A 19870-nucleotide genomic window follows, 5' to 3' on the forward strand; every position below is an offset into this window, starting at 1 on the left:
ACGAATGCATACCAACCGTCGTTCAATCTCTTCCTGCTTATGTCGGATAGGTATAAAGATATCTCTTTCGGCAGCTGTCGTAAGAAAGAAGGAGATGAGAAGTACTTCCTGTTTTCCCGCAATTTCTTCGGATCGCTGCAAAACTGCGTACTGCAGAACTTTGTGGAATTGAAGGTACCTCTTCCAATAAATGCTATTGCTTTTTCTATCATAGGAATTCTGAAGTTTACAAGGCCTTTATTATTTTACTCGAGATAGTAACTTGTGTATATGAAATTTGGTGTATTCTCTGTGGATGCCTACATACTCTAATATACAGATGTATGCTTCTTAATCTCTGTTGAGTTCTTTTTTTATATTCTATTTTATCTATAGCTGATGTCATGCCAAGACTATATACTTATAAGTTTTGTACCTATGTGGTCATTATAAAATAATCTTGTATTATTGTTCGAACAATTTATATTGTAATAAATATGTTTTTGTCCAAAGGAAGGTCGCTGCATCTGGGCCGAAATGTTGGTTTAGTATTTTAAGTATTTTGTAATACGACGCAGCAGTACACCCAGATGAGATATTTATATTTTAATTTCTCTGAATACTTGATACGATATTTGTACCAAGCTGCTCGCAGTCTCGTTCAGTCAACGGAAGACAAACAACAAATTTCTTTTCCTCTATGCCTTCGACGATTTTGACAATGTTGTAGAAATCCACAATATTAAGAATTGCGTGTATAAGTCACAGCTGCAAAATACTAATGCGAATTCTTTACAGACGAATGGAAAAACTGGTAGAAGCCGACCTCGGGGAAGATTAGTTTGGTTCCGTAGAAATGTTGGAACACGTGAGGCAATGCTGACCCTACGACTTATCTTAGAAGAAAGATTAAGGAAAGGCAAACCTACGTTTCTAGCATTTGTAGACTTAGAGAAAGCTTTTGACAATGTTCATTGGAATACTCTCTTTCAAATTCTGAAGGTGGCAGGGGTAAAATACAGGGAGCGAAAGGTTATTTACAATTTGTAAGGAAACCAGATGGCAGTTATCAGAGTCGAGGGACATGAAACGCAAGCAGTGGTTGGGAAGGGAGTGAGACAGGGTTGTGGCCTCTCCCCGATGCTATTCAATCTGTATATTGAGCAAGCAGTAAAGGAAACAAAAGAAAAGTTCGGAGTAGGTATTAAAATCCATGGAGAAGAAATAAAAGCTTTGAGGTTCGCCGATGACATTGTAATTCTGTCAGAAACAGCAAAGGACTTGGAAGAGCAGTTGCACGGAATGGACAGTGTCTTGAAAGGACGGTATAAGATGAACATCAACAAAAGCAAAACGAGGGTAATGGAATGTAGTCGAATTAAGTCAGGTGATGCTGAGGGAATTAGATTAGGAAATGAGACACTTAAAGAAGTAAAGGAGCTTTGCTATTTGGGGAGCAAAATAACTGATGATGGTCGAAGTAGAGAGGATATAAAATGTAGACTGGCAATGGCAAGGAAAGCGTTTCTGAAGAAGAGAAATTTGTTAACATCGAGTATTGATTTAAGTGTCAGGAAGTTGTTTCTGAAAGTATTTGTATGGAGTGTAGCCATGTATGGAAGTGAAACATGGACGATAAACATTGTAGACAGGAAGAGAATAGAAGCTTTCGAAATGTGGTGCTACAGAAGAATGCTGAAGATTAGATGGGTAGATCACATAACTAATGAGGAGGTATTGAATAGAATTGGGGCGAAGAGGAGTTTGTAGCACAACTTGACTAGAAGAAGGGATCGGTTAGTAGGACATGTTCTGAGGCATCAATGGATCACCAATTTATTACTGGAGGGCAGCGTGGAGGGTAAAAATCGTAGAGGGAGACCAAGAGATGAGTACACTAAGCAGATTGAGAAGGATGTAGGTTGCAGTAGGTACTGGGAGATGAAGAAGCTTGCACAGGATAGAGTAGCATGGAGAGCTGCGTCAAACCAGTCTCAGGACTGAAGACCACAACAACAACGAGTATTTGATGCGTTAGGGCATCCATGTGTGCTTATGTTTTCCTGCAGCTAGTCTCAGGTACGCCGCGCGGGATAGCCGAGCGGTCTCAGGCGCCTTGCCACAGTGCGTGCGGCTCCAGTCCCGCCCTCGGGCATGGATGTGTGTGCTGTCCTTAGCGTAAGTTAGCGCAAGTTAGATTAGGTTAATGCAAGTCAGAACTTTCTACAAATTTCCAGAATTTCCAGTCTCAGGTTCAACTTCCACAAGAATTCTGATTAAGTTATGGTGGCATTTGGTGTATCGTATACGCTAACAACAAATAATTATACATATAAATTCAATTATTTTATTTATTTACGTTTAAATGTAGACTAAGTGGAATGCCACACTCAATTACTCGTAAGGACATGCTGTCAGGCATTGCTACGCTTAGCTTCCTTGTGTAATGCTTTCAGTATTGTAACAAATGTCTAATCTGGGAACATGCACTGATTGTTTTTTTCAGTTATGACGTGTATCTGGACAACAACAAAGTAGACAGCGTGCAGTTAAAGTTTGGAGGCGTTTACAACTATGTACTGGTTAAAACAGCAGAAAGTACAAATGTAAGTAATTTTCTTTCGAACGTAGAAAACAACCATTGCCTTAGCAGATAATTTAAAAGATAACTATTATTTCAAACTAAAATTAAAATTACTTTTGAGTTTAGAATAGGCTTTTTTATATACCTTATACTTAACACATAATTTTTGTATCTTTTACTCATTTCTACTTCTCTTTCAGCATCAGTTGTACACAGTGACATCTCCAAACTCGGTACATATGTTATGGCTGGTCCCACAGTACGTCGTAATAACAGCCGGGGAAGTTATGTTCTCCATTACTGGACTTGAATTTTCATATTCTCAGGTAAAAATACCACATGTTGCTACTAGAGAGGTATTTTTTAGATCTGTGAATAATTAGTTGCAGATTGTTTCTTGGGCTTTAAACCTAACACGTCTTGGATTTTGAAAATGAAAGGAAAGAGTGATTCACTTGCTGGGCGCGAGTACTTACAGAAGGATCCGACTACACAAATCCTGGAACCGTTTTGGGGGATACTCATCATCTTCTCCTGTATTCGACGATACGTCATTACAGGTTGATCTAGACGACTTGACCTAATAGATGGAATGAATAGTACCGCATGAGGAAAGTGATTGGGATTTGCATTCTGGAACAGTATTACAACGCACAGTTCGTCACGAGTATGTATGGCCCAGCTGGGAAGCTCTCATTCAGTCTAATGTGGCAACAGACAACCTGTGGAACGTTAAGAAAAGGATTACTACTTGCAAAGAAATTTAAAAGTTAAAATTCCTGTTGCGTCTTCCAAAATAATTTAAAATTGCGCGGTCAGAAATTGTTCTAGAGGAGTGAAAAAGAAATCCTATCCCGAAATTTTGACAAAACATATTTCGTCTCGCAATAAAAATTCCAATTTTTCTCAAGAAAAAAGTGAGGTTCTACAATTTTCGGAAAATAAGGTCCCGAACCATGAAGTGAGTTTGCGTGACAATGTTGCCCGGGAAAAAGAAAAAAGGCCTACCCTCTGTTGCCGGTTCGATACACAGTAGTAATGTGTCTAAATAACACCTTCTTTGAACAATCTGCTAAAGTGAAAACATTAGATTCTGTAGTAAAGTATGATCAACCTTTAAAATCTGATAACACAAACATCAAAATTTGTCTCTAGTATGGAAGAAGACCTCTGTATAATGGTTTCATTAACATCTTTCGAAAGTACGTAGTTTCCAGAAAACGTATTACGACATTACCAGACCGATAATGAGATTGAAACTGGGTCATACTGGTACGTATTGAAAGTAACTCTTTAGTTTTGTTTTTTTTAAACTGACCTACAGAATTTTCACTGACAAAGACAACTTAAACTTAAAGAATTCATTTATTACCCACAATATACAAGCCCAACGCCATCTGACTGCTATACATTGACAACACGACTTCCAATAATTAACACAAAATAATGGCTCTGAATTGCAAGAAAACCTAACAATAATACTAATCCAAAAAATATTAAATTAAAGAAATATGAAACTACCACCAACTCTGTTAATTGCCTAAACTCATTTAAATCACGCATCCCGAAGTGGAAACCCCCTACTTTTTCATAAGTCACTTACCTCACGGAAAATCGTCATAAAGCGAACTAAACAGTTATAGCAAGTAGCAACAACAGACAGATAAATACAAAGATTCTAGCCACTATAGACTCTAACTAACAGGAGGCATATGGTTAGCTAAAAGAAAGATTTCGTTGAAGAGCAAACAACGTATTTAGAAAATTTTACCTCATTTTAGTTCTAATAATTATATAGTTGTGAGTACTTCCAATACCCAAGAATTATCAACCATACATCCACCCTCATACATTTCCTTGCGTATTTTCTTATAAACACATCATTTCATCTCACTTTACAATGCATGTCCTACCAACACAGAGTCTCCACTAAGAATATGATGTCCATAGACTTCCCTATCCACACGCTAACTGCTAGTCCGTCCAACCACAGAATCTCTTGCCGAGGGCGCAGAGCGCTGTCAGCGATATTAACATAGTCTACAGTGCTGCCAACATACAAATAGCTTACTTACAGTATTACCAATGCCGTATCCAAACATTTTCTAACTGTAGAGGGAAAAGCAATGAATTTTGTAGCCAGAATTTTGCTGCACTTTCAACCAATTTTATTAAGGCGCCACCTGTTTCGTAGCGTCTAACCACACCATCAGGTGCATATAAGCATTAAAACAAGGTAAACAACATGCCGAAGATTATGGGGGCCCAACCTTCTTAGTTAAAACCCTAGTGCCCTTAAGGTGGATAGTCAATGAATAAAAAGTTGGGCGAGAGAAAACATCTGCATACAAATAAAATGAAAAATAAACGAATAAATTAATAAAAAGTTGAGCGACGGAAGACATCTGCAGATAAATAACTTTTTATTCACTGACTATACCCCCTGCGGACATTTTGGTTTTAACTAATAAGTTGTCTGAAATCATTGTTGTACCAGTATGCTGCCTAAAGCAGATAAAGAACCGGAACGTTCCTTTTGTCCATTCTCGAAGCTTCTGTGGCGTCCCGGTTGTGGCCAGGGTCCAAGCACTGCTGGTTGTGTGCGGGGCGTCAGACCAAGGGTGGGACGTACTGCTCCACGGATTTAACCTGAAAAGTTCTTGGCGGACGCGGATTAATTGTCTACTGTGCCTTACTATCCAATCAGATTAAATAAGGGTTGCCAGACTTCCTTCAACCCGTGAGATATGGTTAAACTCTCTCATCTCCAAAGCGAATAATTGAATAACCCAGTTGCTATCTAAGTGCTTTCAGGTAAGATTCTTGGATCTGAGCATCGGATTGGAAAGGTTCACCGCTAACTGTTCAGTAAGTCACATTCAGTTGACTATTAGCAGTTACTGCTGCTAATTACCTGACCACCAAAGCGGAACACAGTTCAGTATCGATGGGGAAGAGGTCACTCAAAATCATCACTGTCAGATTTGCACTAATACACATGATGTTTATTAGCATCGAACAGCCCTAGCCAAGGCAGTCACTTTTTATCTAACTACCACTTCGACACTTCCAGCTAGCTAAAATATCCACATTTCCACAGAGCTCTTATCTTACCGCATCAGTCCACACTCATTACTCCTCATTATTCACAAAGCACAGACGGAAAATGCCTAACGAGAAATCGCTGCCCATGCGCGAGAACGCACTACGGATATTCGCAGTCTTCTGTGTCACACTCAGTCCCTGGTTGATCACGATAGATCACGAAACCGAGACTTCCAGAATACGCCTTGAAAATACCGTCTGCGGCGCAGAGAGCACACGGCCAGTCGACTGCCGCAGTTTCGTGAGCTCCCAACCTCTTCACGAACCTGTTTAAAATGTAGGCCTTTCAGCCAATCAGCAAACTAGAACAAACAGTAGGCATTTTTATCAGCCATTCCGCTGCTCCTGCATGCAGCATTTCTGTTAGGTTGTGCCCCTGGCAGGGACCGAGCGAGGTGGCTCAGTGGTTAGCACATTGGACTCGCATTCGGAAGGACGACGGTTCAATCCCGCGTCCGGCCATCCTGATTTAGGTTTTTCGTGATTTCCCTAAAATCTCTCCAGGTAAATGCCTGGATGGTTCCTTTGAGAGGGCACGGCCGACTTCCTTCCCCATCCTTTCCTAATCCGATGAGACCGATGACCTCGCTGTTTGGTCTCTTCCCCCAAACAACCAACCAACCAACCTGGCAGGACGTTAAGAACACTTTCCGCAATCGCCGTCATGGTAAAATTTCTCGCTTCGTCCTCCATGTAGGCTCCAGCCGACATTGTTTAGCAGGATTAGGGAAATACAGGCCCATCATCTTTAGCCGAACAAAAACCCCCTTCCTCCTATGAGCGGAAACTAGGCAAAGATGATACAAAATGAAAAAGGGGCTAACACACACAGGTGGACAGGAAATGATAGGTTACAGAACATGTAGTGACAGGCCTAGCTCGATGATTACACCTAGCTGCAACTAAGTGTCCCGAGTCCATTGGCGAAGAGTACGAGATGCAGTTGCAGTGCAGTAGTCAACATGTTGCACCATATTCGACCTTTACGCTAAATATATACATTTTAAGAATTAAACTATAGAATAGGCGACCGCCTTGCTGGGTTGGCTCCAATGGTTCTTGCCTGATCACCGAAGCTGCTCAACGTTTGACGCGGTTAGTATTTGAATGGATGACAGCCTATGAATACCGGATTCTGGTGGATCACGCAAGTCACCAAAGCGACGTCCAACTGAAAGACTTGCACCAGCCCGTTGAGCCGTATATTATTACTATTACTATTATTATTATTATTACTATTATTATCTACAAAGTCATATTACAGAAGCATGACCACTTACCTACTACCATGTAACATAGCAACAATCCGAACTTAGACTTAAGTTTCAGTAATAATCTACTGTCCAACCACTATACGTTCGATGAGCTTTCGTTGTCTTCATACAGTATGCATCTGAAATATTCCACTGACTTAAGCAGTTTATTCTGTGTATTACTGTCAGTTTGCAGTCATTTGGAAATATAAAAGTTCAGACTGAATACTCTTGGCCCATTCCCGGAAAGGAGATGTGCGGGAGAGTTGTCTTGAAAGATGCCATAACGATCTGAATCATCCATGCTGCAGCTTAACATCACCCACATGGCCTAGAAAAGTATTATTTCTCGTAAAAACGAGAAAACTGCAAAACAAAATAATTCTTTCATTTAACAATTTTTATTGGCTTCATTCTTGGAAGGTGGTTACTGACGTAGAGATAACTGCAAATTACTGGACGCCTTTAATACTCACATCAAAAAAAGTTTTGCATCGCCTCGGTTCCGAGATTTCCGGAACCTGTACAGAAAATTGGAATAGAGATCAACATAAACATCATTTTCGCCCTTTTTATTGCTCATGAAAACAACACATTGCATGTTGTACCACCACACAGTGAGACCTTCAGAGTTGGTGGTCCAGATTGCTGTACACACCGGTACCTCTAATACCCAGTAGCAAGTCCTCTTGCATTGCTGCATACCTGTATTCGTCATGGAATACTATCCACGAGTTCATCAAGGCACTGTTGGTCCAGATTGTCCCACTTCTCAAAGGTGATTCGGCGTAGATCCCTCAGAGTGGTTGGTGGGTCACGTCGTCCATAAACAGACCTTTTCAATCGATCCCAGGCATGTTCGATAGGGTTCATGTCTGGAGAACATGCTGACCAGTCTAGTCGAACGATGTCGTTATCCTGAACAAAGTCATTCACAAGATGTTCACGATGGGGCCGCGAATTGTCGTTCATGAAGACGAATGCCTCGCCAGTATGCCGCCGATATGATTGCACTATCGGTCGGAGGATGGCATTCACGTATCGTACAGCCGTTATGGCGCCTTCCGTGACCACCAGCGGCGTACGTCGGCCCCAAATAATGCCACCCCAAAATACCAGGGAACCTCCACCTTGATGCACTCGCTGTACAATGTGTCTAAGGCGTTCAGCCTGACCGGGTTGCCTCCAAACAAGTCTCCGACGATTGTCTGTTTGAAGACATATGCGACACTTATCGGTGAAGAGAGGGTGATGCCAAGCCTGAGCGGTCCATTCGGCATGTTGTTGGGCACATCTGTACCGCACTGCATGGTGTCGTGGTTTCAAAGATGGACCTTGCCATGGACGTTGGGAGTGAAGTTGTGCATCATGCAGCTTATTACGCACAGTTTGAGTCATAACACGACGTCCTGTGGCTGCACGAAAGGCATTATTCAACATGGTGGCGTTGCTGTCAGGGTTCCTTCGAGCCATAATCCGTAGGTAGCGGTCATCCACTGCAGTAGTAGCCCTTGGGCAGCCTGAGCGAGGCATGTCATCGACAGTTCCTGTCTCTCCTTATCTCTTCCATGTCCGAACAACATCGTTTTGGTTCACTCCGAGACGCCAGGACACTTCCCTTGTTGAGAGCCCTTCCTGGCACAAAGTAACAATGCGGACGCGATCGAACCGCGGTGTTGACCGTGTAGGCTTGGTTGAACTGCAGACAACGTGAGCCGTGTACCTCCTCCCCGACGGTATGACTGGAACTGATCGGCTGTCGGTCCCCCTCCGTCTAATAGGCGCTGCTCATGCATGGTTGTTTACATCTAGGGGTGGGTTTAGTGACATCTCTGAACAGTCAAAGGAGCTGTATCTGTGATACAATATCCACAGTCAACGTCTATCTACAGGAGTTCCGGGAACCGAGGTGATCCAAAATTGATTTGTGCATTGCACAGTTCTGCGTGCATAACCCTGTTGATATTGTTGTTGGGGTATTCAGTCCAGAGACAGATTTCATGTAGATCTTCGGTTCTAGCCTATCCTATGAAAGCCTCTTCACCTCAGAGTAGTTACCGCAACTTTACAGCCATCTGAATCTGCCTACGGTATTCATACCTAGGTCATCCTATACAATTTTCACCCTCCACACTTCCCAAATTGACGATTCCTTGATGTCTCACCACATGTCCTATTAACCGTTCCCTTCTTTTAGTAAAGCCATAACTTTTTGTCTCTCAATTCGATTCAGCAGCACCTCATTAGTTTTCGATCTACCCATCAAATCGTCAAGTTTAGTTCGTAGGACATTCTAAAGTCTTATATTCTCTTCTTGTCTCCACCGTTTACAGCCCACGCTTCACTTCCATACAAGGCTACACTCTAAGGTTGGTAACAATTGTATTTATGTTGGATAATATTAAACCCTCCATTTTAAGCATCCTTTTCTTGCTATTGCCGATTTATACTTCATATCCTCTTTATTTCAGCCATCATCAGTTATTTTGCCGCCGAAATAGAAGAAACTGCTTTTAGTATCTCCTTTCCTGATCTAATTCCCTCAGAATCGCCTGTTTTAATTCGACTACATTCCATTTCCTTTATTTTAGTTTTGTTGATGTTCATGATGTAACCTTTTTACAAGACACTACCGATTCTGTTCAACTGTTCTTACAAGCTCGTCGGTTATGCTTTGGGAGCCACTTTTACACCCACGAGCAACAACTCGCACAGTGGAAACAACTACTGCTGCACTGTTTCTTACGTGAGAATCTTTGTGACGATTGCACATTTCCGAAAGAAAAATCGGCTAACAGAATGCTGTTCTTCAAAGATACTTTCTTAGACCAGATACACCATCGTTAACTATAACTCTATATGTTATCTTTACGTAAATGTTAATCGAACACACTTGATAATGTTGTTAAATAACACTTATAAATCTTTCAGTTCCTTGCATTCGCTATACACTGAGGTGACAAAAGTCACAATTTATCTCCTAATATCTTGTCGGACTTACTTTTGCCCGGCGTATCGCATCAACTCGACGTGGCATGGACTCAACAAGTCGTTCGAAGTCCCCTGCAGAATTATAGAACCATACTGTTCCTACAGAGGTCCATAATTGCGAAAGTGTTTCCGATGCAGGATTTTGTGCACGAACTGAACTCTCGATTGCGTCCCACAAATGTTCGATGAGATTTATGTCTGGTGATCTGGCTGGCCAAATCATTCACTCGAATTGTCCGGAATATTCTTCAAACCTGTCGCGAACAAGTGTGACCTGATAACATGCCGTAGTGTCAGCTAGAAAAATGCCATCGTTGTATGATCTCCAGGTAGCCGAACATACCATTTTGAGTCATTGATCGGTTCAGTTGGATCAGAGGATTCTGTCTGTTCCATGTAAACACAGACTGCACTATCACGAAGCTACCACCAGCTTGCACAGTGCCTTGTTGACAACTTGGGTCCTTAGCTTCGTTGTGTCACTCGACATCTATCATCAGCTCTTACCAACTGAAATTGGGACTCATCTAACCATTCTGCGGTTTTCCAGTCGTCTTTGGCCCAACCCATATGGTCACGAATCCAGGAGAGGCACTGCAGGTGATGCCGTGTTGTTAGCAAAGGCAGTAGCGTCGGTCGTCTGCTGCCACAGCCCATTAACGACAAATTTCACTGTACTATCCTACCGGATACGTTCGTCGTAGGCTCCACATTGATTTCTGCGGTTATTTCGCGCTGTGTTGCTTGTCTGTTAACACTGACAACTCTATGCGAAAGCCACTGCTCTCGGTCGTTAAGTGAAGTCTGCGTTGTCTGAGGTGAGACGTAATGCCCGAAATTTGGTATTCTCGGCATACCCTTGACTGTTGATCTCGGGATATTGAATTTCCTAACGATTTCCGAAATGAAATGTCCCATACATCTAGTTAGTTCCAACTACCGTTCCTTGTTCAAAGTCTATTACTTCCCGTTATGCAGCCACAGTCAGGTCAGAAAGCTTTCCATATGAAAGACCTGAGTACAAATGACAGCTCCGCCAATGCATTGCCCTTTTACACATTGTGTACGCGATACTACCACCATCCGCATATGTGCATATCGCTATGTCGTGGCTTCTGTCACCTCAGTGTGTTATGTGTGTGTAATATTACTGAAATACCCTCCGAGTTTAGGGGAATAAGACACTTAACGTAGTAGAGTTTTTTGCTATTTGGGCGGAAAAAGAACCAACGCTGACCGAAATAACGAAGATATAATACAGACTAAGTAGCAAGAAAACCGTTTCTGAAAAACGGAAATACGTTACATAGAAAGTCAATGTAAATGTTACAAAGTGTTTTCTGGAAGTATTTGTCTGAAGTGTAACGTTATGTGAGCAGCTAAACGGGGTCGACAAACAGTAAAAACAAGGAACGAACAGAAGCTTTTGAAATGTGGTGTTATTGAAACCAAATGGTTCAAATGGCTCTAAGCATTATGGGACTTAACATCTGAGGTCATCAGTCCCCTAGACTTAGAACTAATTAAACCTAACTAACCTAAGGACATCACACAGATCCGTGCCCACGGCAGGATTCGAACCTGTAACTGTAGCAGCAGCGCGGTTCCCGACTGAAGCGCCTAGAACCGCTCGGTCACATCGACCGGCTGAGGTGCTACTGAAGTATGGGCAGATCGAGTAAGTATTGAATCGTTTTGGGGTGTTGGCGCAACGTGACTCTAAGAAGGGCTCGGTTAAAAGGACACATCCTGAGGCAGCAAGGAATTGTCAATTTGGGAAAAAAAGGAGGTATAGAATGTAAAATTAGGAAGGGGAACCAAACCTTCGCCACAGTAGTCAGTTTCAAATGGATGTAGGTTGCAGTTAGTAACACAGAGATGAAGAGACTTGCACAGATTTGACAACCGTGGACAGCTGCGCCAAACCAGCTGCAGCCTTCCGACTAAAAGGCCAACACATGTGCCACAGAAAGAATTTATCGAAAAACCTGTTTTGGAAACTGTTGTGTACTAATAATCACAGTCGTGGCTTATAGGAATCTGCCTATTGCATTTCTATTGATAATGCACTCTAAAAAAAGAAAGATCGACGCATCACGAAGGAATTATCCGAATGGGATGGAAATCGATAGACGTGATGTACACATACAGACAAACAAGGGTCACTCCAAAAGAAATGCACACTATTTTTTTAAAATCCATCTTTTATTCTACATGTTTGAAAGTTTTACAGTGTGTAGATACATCTTTAGGAACAATATTTTCATTTCTCCACATAATTTCCATCCCTCTCAACTGCCTTACGCCATCTTGGAACCAGCGCCTGTATACCCGCACGGTAAAATTTTGGACCAACCTGTTGGAGCCACTGTTTGGCAGCATACACAATAGAGTAATCATCTTCAAACCTTGTTCCACGAAGAGAGTCTTTCAGTTTCCCAAAGAGATGATAGTCACATGGAGCCAGGTCAGGACTGTAAGGCGGGTGTTTCATTGTTTTCCATCCGAGTTTTGTGATCGCTTCCATGGTTTTTTGACTGACATGTGGCCACGCATTGTCGTGCAACAGCAAAACATCCTGCTTTTGCCGATGTGGTCGAACACGACTCAGTCGAGCTTGAAGTTTCTTCAGTGTCGTCAGATGTGCATCTGTCAGCAGTCACCAATTCGTTAACTCTCTGCACATTGTCTGGAGTGTGTGCAGTACGAGGCCTGTGCTCCGAGGACAGTCCTCAATACTGCTGTTCCCGCTTTCATCACGTAACCTGCTTGCCCACCGACTAACTGTACTGCGATCGACAGCAGCATCTCCATACACCTTTTTCAATCTCTTGTGGATGTTTTCCACTGTCTCGTTTTCACAGCACAGGAATTCTATGACAGCACGTTGCTTCTGACGGATGTCAAGTGTACCAGCCATCTTGAAGACATGCTGTGACGGCGCCACTCACGGGAACAGGTTGAACTAAGTTTGAAAACAAGCGCGAAGGATGTATCTACACATTGTAAAATTTTCACGCATGCAGAATGAAAACTGCTCGTTTACAAAAATAGTGTAATTTCAGAGCTTCACAAATTGGGCAATTCAATAGCACTTTGGTCCACCTCTATCCCCTAATGCAAGTACTAATTCAGCATAACATTGATTGATAGTATGGCGCGTTAGATCATCAAAATGCCGAGCTGGTTGGCGGGCGCTGTCCATAATGCCCCAAACGTTCTTAGTAGGTGAGATATCCGGCGACTTCGGTGGCCAAGATAGGATTTGGCAGGCCCGAAGATAAGCATCAGAAACTCTCGCCGTGTGCAGGTGGGCATTATCTTGCTGAAACGTAAGTACAGGGTGGCTTGCCGCCGGCCGGAGTGGCCGAGCGGTTCTAGGCGCTTCAGTCAGGAACCGCGTGACCGCTACGGTCGCAGGTTCGAATCCTGCCTCAGGCGTGGATGTGTGTGTTAGGTTTACGTAGTTCTACGTTCTAGGGGACTGATGACCTCAGATGTTAGGTCCCATAGTGCTCAGAGCCATTTGAACCATTTTGGTGGCTTGCCGCGGAGGGCAACAAAACGGGTCGTAGAATACCGGCGCGCATCGCTGTGCTGTATGGGTGCCGTGGATGACAGTAAAAGTGGTTCTGCTATGAAATGAAACGGCACCCCAGACCATCACTCCTGGTTGGCGGACCGTATGGCAGGCGAGAGTCAGGTCGGTATCCAACAGCTGTCTGAGGCATCTCCAGGCACTTCTTCGCTGGTCATTGAGGCTCAGTTCGAAGCGGGTCTCATCACTGACAAGTCTACTCCAGTCAATGAGATTTCTCGCCGAACGTGTGTCTGGAGACGCCCCGGACAGTGATGGTATACCAACCTGACTATCGCCTGCCATACCGCCCCGACAACCGGGAGTGATACTGGGGGATGCCATTTCTTTTCATAGCAGGATCCCTTTGGTTGTCATATGCGGCAGCCTTACAACACAGCGGTACGTCGAAGATACTCTACGACCCGTTTTCTTGGCCATCATGCAAGCCATCCTGGGCTTACATTTCAGCAAGATAATGCCCGGGCACATACGGCGAGAGTTTCTACTGCTTGTCTTCGTGCTTGCCAAATCCTAGGCCAACGAGGTCGCCGGATCTCTCCCCAGTCGAGAACGTTTGAAGCATTGTGGGCAAGGACACCCAACAGCTTTGGATTTCGACAATCTAACGCACCAATTGGACAGAATTTTGCACGACATCCGTCAGGAAGGCATCCAACAACTCTATCAATCAATGCCAAGCCCAGTAACAGCTTGCATAAGAGACAGAGGTGCACCAACGTGCTATTGACTTGCTCAGTTTATGAAGCTCATTATCTTCAATAAATCATCCAATTTTTCCGAAATCTTGAGTCATTTGTTTGACTGCACACGTACATCGAATCTACTGATTTCCGTCCCATTCGGATAATTGTCTGGCTCTGAGCACTATGGGACTTAACATCTGAGATCATCAGTCCCCTAGAACTTAGAACTGCTTAAATCTAACTAACCTAAGGACCTCACACACATCCATGCCCGAGGCAGGATTCGAACCTGTGACCGTAGCTATTGCGCGGTTCCAGACTGAAGCGCCTAGAACCGCTCGGCCACACCGGCCAGCCATTCGGATAATTCTTTCGTAGTGCGTCTTCGTAGAGTGAATTACGGCGGAAACCAGGAACTGGGAATACTGAGCGAATACGAGGCGTGTTTTGTTAAGTAAGTACCGTTTTGAAATTAAAAAAAAAACGTGCGAAGATATCTCAATAATTTTATTTTTACATGAAATCTACGCACTGACGCCATAACAGTCTGATTCTTCCTTGTTTACGTTGTGTACTGAGTGTTTAAGATGCCTCCGATAGTCGTGAGTCCCGACGACTGTGAAGTACGGGCTGTTATAAGATTTCTTAGTGCTAAAGGCCTAAAAGCGATCGATATTCATCGTGACATCTGTGCAGTTTACGGAGAAAACATTATGAGTGATGGAATGGTAAGAAAGTGGGTGAGAGCATTTAAAGATGGCCGCACAAATGTGCACGATGAACAACGGAGTGGGCGTCCTTCGGTCGTTAATGAAAGTTTGGTACAGGAAGTGGACAATAAAGTGAGAGAAAACAGACGCTTTACGATTTCCTCCTTGCGGGATGACTTTCCTAATGTTTCTCGTAGTCTTTTGTATGGCATTGTGACCGAGCACTTGAATTACCGAAAATTGTGCACACGCAGGGTACCGAAAATGTTGACGGATGTGCTCAAAATCAAATGTTTAGACAGTGCATTGACTTTCCTTGAGCGGTACCACAACGACGGTGATGATTTCTTAAGCCAAATCGTTACGGGCGATGAAACTGGGTGGCCTACGTCTCACCAGAATCAAAGCAACAGTCCATGGAAGTTGAGCAAGGGCATCGTTCTGCTGCAAGACAATGCCCGTCCGCATGTGGCGAATCAGACCAATGTCTGGGAAACTCTAGATCATCCTCCGTGCAGCCCCGATCTTGCGCCCAGTGACTACCATTTGTTCCGGCACTTGAAGAAACACCTGGGCTGTCAGCGTCTTCAAGGCAATAACGAAGTCAAAAGAGTGGTGATGCAGTGGTTAACAAGTCAGGCGGCAGACTTCTATGAGGACGGTATTCAAAAACTGGTTCAACGTTATGCCAAGTGCCTCAATATTGGCGGAATAATGTGGAAAAGTAGATTAAGGTACAGGCTTTCACGTAAAAATAAAATTATTGAGATATCTTAGCACGTCTTTTTTTAATTTCAAAACGGTACGCACTTAAAAAACACGCCTCGTACAATCTTGCCACTGCAGTAAATGAGAATTATTGACATTTGATACATTCTGAACCAGCCTTGGTCTTTGGGTCTTCAGTAGTGCCAGGGAATAACGGGTGCCTGCATCGAGTCACACGTTTATTCACATTATCTGCAGCCGAATTAAGGAGGGTAATTAATTTTAATGGTGGGTGGAAGACAGAAATCATTTCGGTCGAGGAATTCAGTAAGTAGGGCGACAATGGTGGCTTAGGAAGATTGATGCTCTGATCGTCCCTGGTTATGAACAGCGACACTCCGCGATGTCATCTTTGCCGGTATCGTAGCTGATTTTTATAGCGTTGACACTAAATCAGTATGGTGTAATGTAAGTTATGATGATCCCTTTTTCTGTGAAATATGTTAATATTAAAAAGGAAACAGGACATCAGGGATGTGTTTCCTACTTGATATTTTTGTCATATACTGTCACGCAACGACGGCTGATTGAGATAAAATTGAACATGTGTTTCAGGCTCCAGCGAGTATGAAATCTCTTCTAACATCCGGTTGGCTGCTCTCAGTTGCTGTTGGAAACTTGATTGTCATCATAATCGAAGGAGCAAAAATTTTTGAAAGCCAGGTAAGGCAAAATAACTGAAATACAAAAACAATACTAAAGAATCTAGAAGTATGTGTCACACGTTTTCTTAGATCACTGGCATTTTCTCGGAAAGCAGAACGAAAATAACAGATGTATTTCTGTCACTAACCAGTCAAGGGATACCTTTCAGTTAAGAGAGAGAAATTACTGGATAGGAAAATAAACATTTGAAGACAATTTTTCCAGTACTCTCGATTTCACTATGTGATGAAAAACCACGTTTTTCGAAACTCGTCGACGGCGAAAATATGTGGGTAGCAACGAACACTTACTGTTTGTGTGCTACCAGTCAGCTTCATATGAAACAAATGTCACATCCTTGACAGTAGGAACAGAATACTGAAAGAACGATTACAAGAAAAATGTATTTGCACGTAAGTAGAAGCGCCATTTTCAGAAAAATTGAAACGTTTTGCAAAAATCATCTTGTAATGAATTGAATTTGACGGATCGTGTAATAATATTAAATAGATTTAAAAAAGTTTTTTGTTTCGTGTCTAAACTAGAAGGAATTCCCCAATATTAGCCAGATGACGATTGAATGAATCCAGCACTGTTGATTTTTATAAATGGACAACTTTTATTTCGTTTGGGTTTACTGTAATTTAATCACACAATGGTCATTATTTAGAAACGTGTTGTATTCAGATGTGTTGACGTTAATGTTAATTTACTTGTAAATGTCAGAATCGGACTGTTCATCGAGGGCCTTTGACAGGCAGGTCCTAGAGGGCTGCTAATGCAACTTCCTCACTGATGCCGATGGCGCCAACTAACCTCTTATTTCTTTTATTTCATCTGCCCACTTTTCTCTGTCTATGTGCTCAGTTTGTCAGTATTCTCTTGCAGGTTGTGTCGTTGAACCTCGTAGGATTTAAAAGAAATGTTTGTATTAACGTGTACATTGGGTAATCTCTCTTATTGATTGGATGTTGTTTTTGACGCAGGCTAACACGTTCTTCCTGTTTGCTGGCCTGATGATTGTAGATATGGGAATATTTGGATTAATGGCGAGAGGGTACAAGTACGTGGAAAAACCAAAAGACGACGATAGCGAAGAAGACTTAAAGAGTGATGATGTTAACAGCGTCAAACAAGAACAAGGACTCGAGAACCCGAATTTCAAGCCTGAAGAATAATTTATTTCTATATGCAGCAAAGATAATATCATATAATCATCTGTGTAAAAACTATATCTCACGTAATACTTAGATCTACATGTTACGTAGAAACCTCTCATCGACTTTTGTACATTCTCTCATCTGTAAATACAAGCAACTTGCATCAACATTTTTATAATTCAGTAATATCTGTCAAAATGTGCTTTGATCCAAATAACAAAATAACAGATTTATTTTCTAATTTAAGGAATCTGACAGTTGTTCTGTATGGCCTACCATGTTACCCCCATCCTCCAAATTTGCGAATGGAATTTTCTCACACGTTCTTCCAAGGGTACCGTTCAAGGAACAAACATGATGCACTTAGAACATCCACTGAGGTCACATCTTCACCGCCCGAGTAGGGAGGGAAGAAAAAAGCAGAGAGAGAAATCGAATCCGCCCAGTGGATTACAGACGTATCCTGGATGTGATTCTTAGGCGGTTTCCCACATCCGACGTGGTGAAGATCTGGCTGGCACCCAGCTCCTGCCTCAGCTACACGAATCGCAAACATTTACAAAACGTTCGCACAAACTCACAGGAATAACTCTATACAGGCAGACAGCTGGGGTACACACTTCCCGTCCCTTAAGGAGGGGGGGGGGGGCTGAGAGGGGGGGGGGGGGGGGAGAAGTGGAAGGGTGGCGACAGGAAAGGCAATCGATCGCCCTCTAACATTAACCCTCGTAGAATGAAGCAGGTAGGTGGAGATATCTTATGCTGCTGCCTTTCGAAAATATTGTAGTCTGGTCAGTTTGTTAATATTTTAAAATTTTGAAAGAAATATTTATTGGTTATAATGAATTATTCTACCAGATACCATTTACGTATTAAATTTTTCAATTAAACGTAAAACAAAAATTTAAGTCTGAGTAGTAGATGTCACCCAATGAATGTTGCATTCAATACTTCCAGGTTCAGGGCGTTACTTACGCACCAATGTCTCTTTAAAAAGTATGTTGAGAGTAAAAGTCAACAACAATGAATGAAATTTGTATTTTTAAGCTTTTTTGTGGTGTTCATAAAGTCGGAAGTAAACTTTATTGAAAGTGACGCCAAGGAATTGCAGACATTGGCTGAGCTTGGGCATTGATTTAAACCAGTGGAGAAGATTAAAAATTTGCTCCGGACCGGGATACAAACCCGGATCTTCTGCTTACTAGGCAACTGCACTGACCGCTGCGCCATCCAAATACAGGGATCATCAAAACTCTGGGGCTACCCTTGCACACCTCCCGTCAGACCCAAATTTTCAATTCGTTCACACACTGCGAATGTAGCACCCAGTGCTTATTATTCTCATTACTCGCGGCATTTCGCCGATTCCCGTAAGAATTCGAGCCTGGCGTGCATCCGCACTGACGAGTCCAAAATAACAGACACCGTTTTGATCCAGTAGCCACCACGAACTAAGATACAAAACAATTACTGACATTGGCTGCGAGTGGGCATTGAAGGGGAGGGTTGAAAACTGTGCCGAAAGTACGATGGTATTGGTAAGAGTGTGCTAAGAGGTATTCAGGTTCTGGACCCTAATTACACATCAGTGTCTCTTTCAAAAGTATAGTCTTAATATAATTCAACAACAGTTAACGAATTGTGTCCTTTTAATTTTTTTGAGGGTGGGCATAAAGTGTCCCCCTCTCGGTAACGCGCTTTATGGACAATGCCACGGCACTACCAAGTTTAACATCGCCAAATCCTATAATAACCACGCCGACCCCGTGTAGGAACGGGATTAAGGCAAAAGAAATAGAAAAGAAAATGAGTGAGGTTGTCTCTTCCTTTTTCTACCGTCATACTCTCGTCCCTATGGTATTTTGCTTTTTGTCTGTTTTTTAATTTGTATACCATATTCTGAGTAATGAAATTAGGAGAGAGATGACATTGGATAACGCAGCCGGAAAGATTGTGGCTGAGAAAACAAAGTGATTATCAGACTGTTCACTGGTGTATATGGGTATTACTAAGAAGCGATATGAAACGGAACGATCACGTAAAGTTATTATTTGGTAAGGTCAATGGAAGACTTAGATTTGTTGAAAGGACCACGGGAAAAATAGTGCGTCTATGAAGAAAATCGCATGCAAGGCGTCGGTGCGGTCAGTATTCTAGAATACACTCCTGGAAATGGAAAAAAGAACACATTGACACCGGTGTGTCAGGCCCACCATACTTGCTCCGGACACTGCGAGAGGGCTGTACAAGCAATGATCACACGCACGGCACAGCGGACACACCAGGAACCGCGGTGTTGGCCGTCGAATGGCGCTAGCTGCGCAGCATTTGTGCACCTCCGCCGTCAGTGTCAGCCAGTTTGCCGTGGCATACGGAGCTCCATCGCAGTCT

At 42.7% G+C, this 19870-nt stretch overlaps 1 protein-coding gene across 1 annotated transcript in view; it reads left to right on the forward strand.

Moving 5' to 3' along the window:
* LOC126482133 (solute carrier family 15 member 1-like) overlaps positions 1-17604 on the forward strand; it is a 210632-nt gene extending 193028 nt beyond the window's left edge. Inside the window, exons 14-17 of the mRNA XM_050106110.1 lie at positions 2486-2585; positions 2764-2889; positions 16230-16337; positions 17306-17604. Of these exons, the coding sequence (XP_049962067.1) occupies positions 2486-2585; positions 2764-2889; positions 16230-16337; positions 17306-17497 (526 nt within the window). The 3' untranslated portion in view covers positions 17498-17604. The remainder of the gene's footprint in view (positions 1-2485; positions 2586-2763; positions 2890-16229; positions 16338-17305) is intronic.
* Positions 17605-19870: the final 2266 nt, after the last annotated feature.

The sequence above is a fragment of the Schistocerca serialis genome, chromosome 5 (assembly GCF_023864345.2).
Source record: "Schistocerca serialis cubense isolate TAMUIC-IGC-003099 chromosome 5, iqSchSeri2.2, whole genome shotgun sequence".
Classification (NCBI taxonomy): domain Eukaryota; kingdom Metazoa; phylum Arthropoda; class Insecta; order Orthoptera; family Acrididae; genus Schistocerca; species Schistocerca serialis.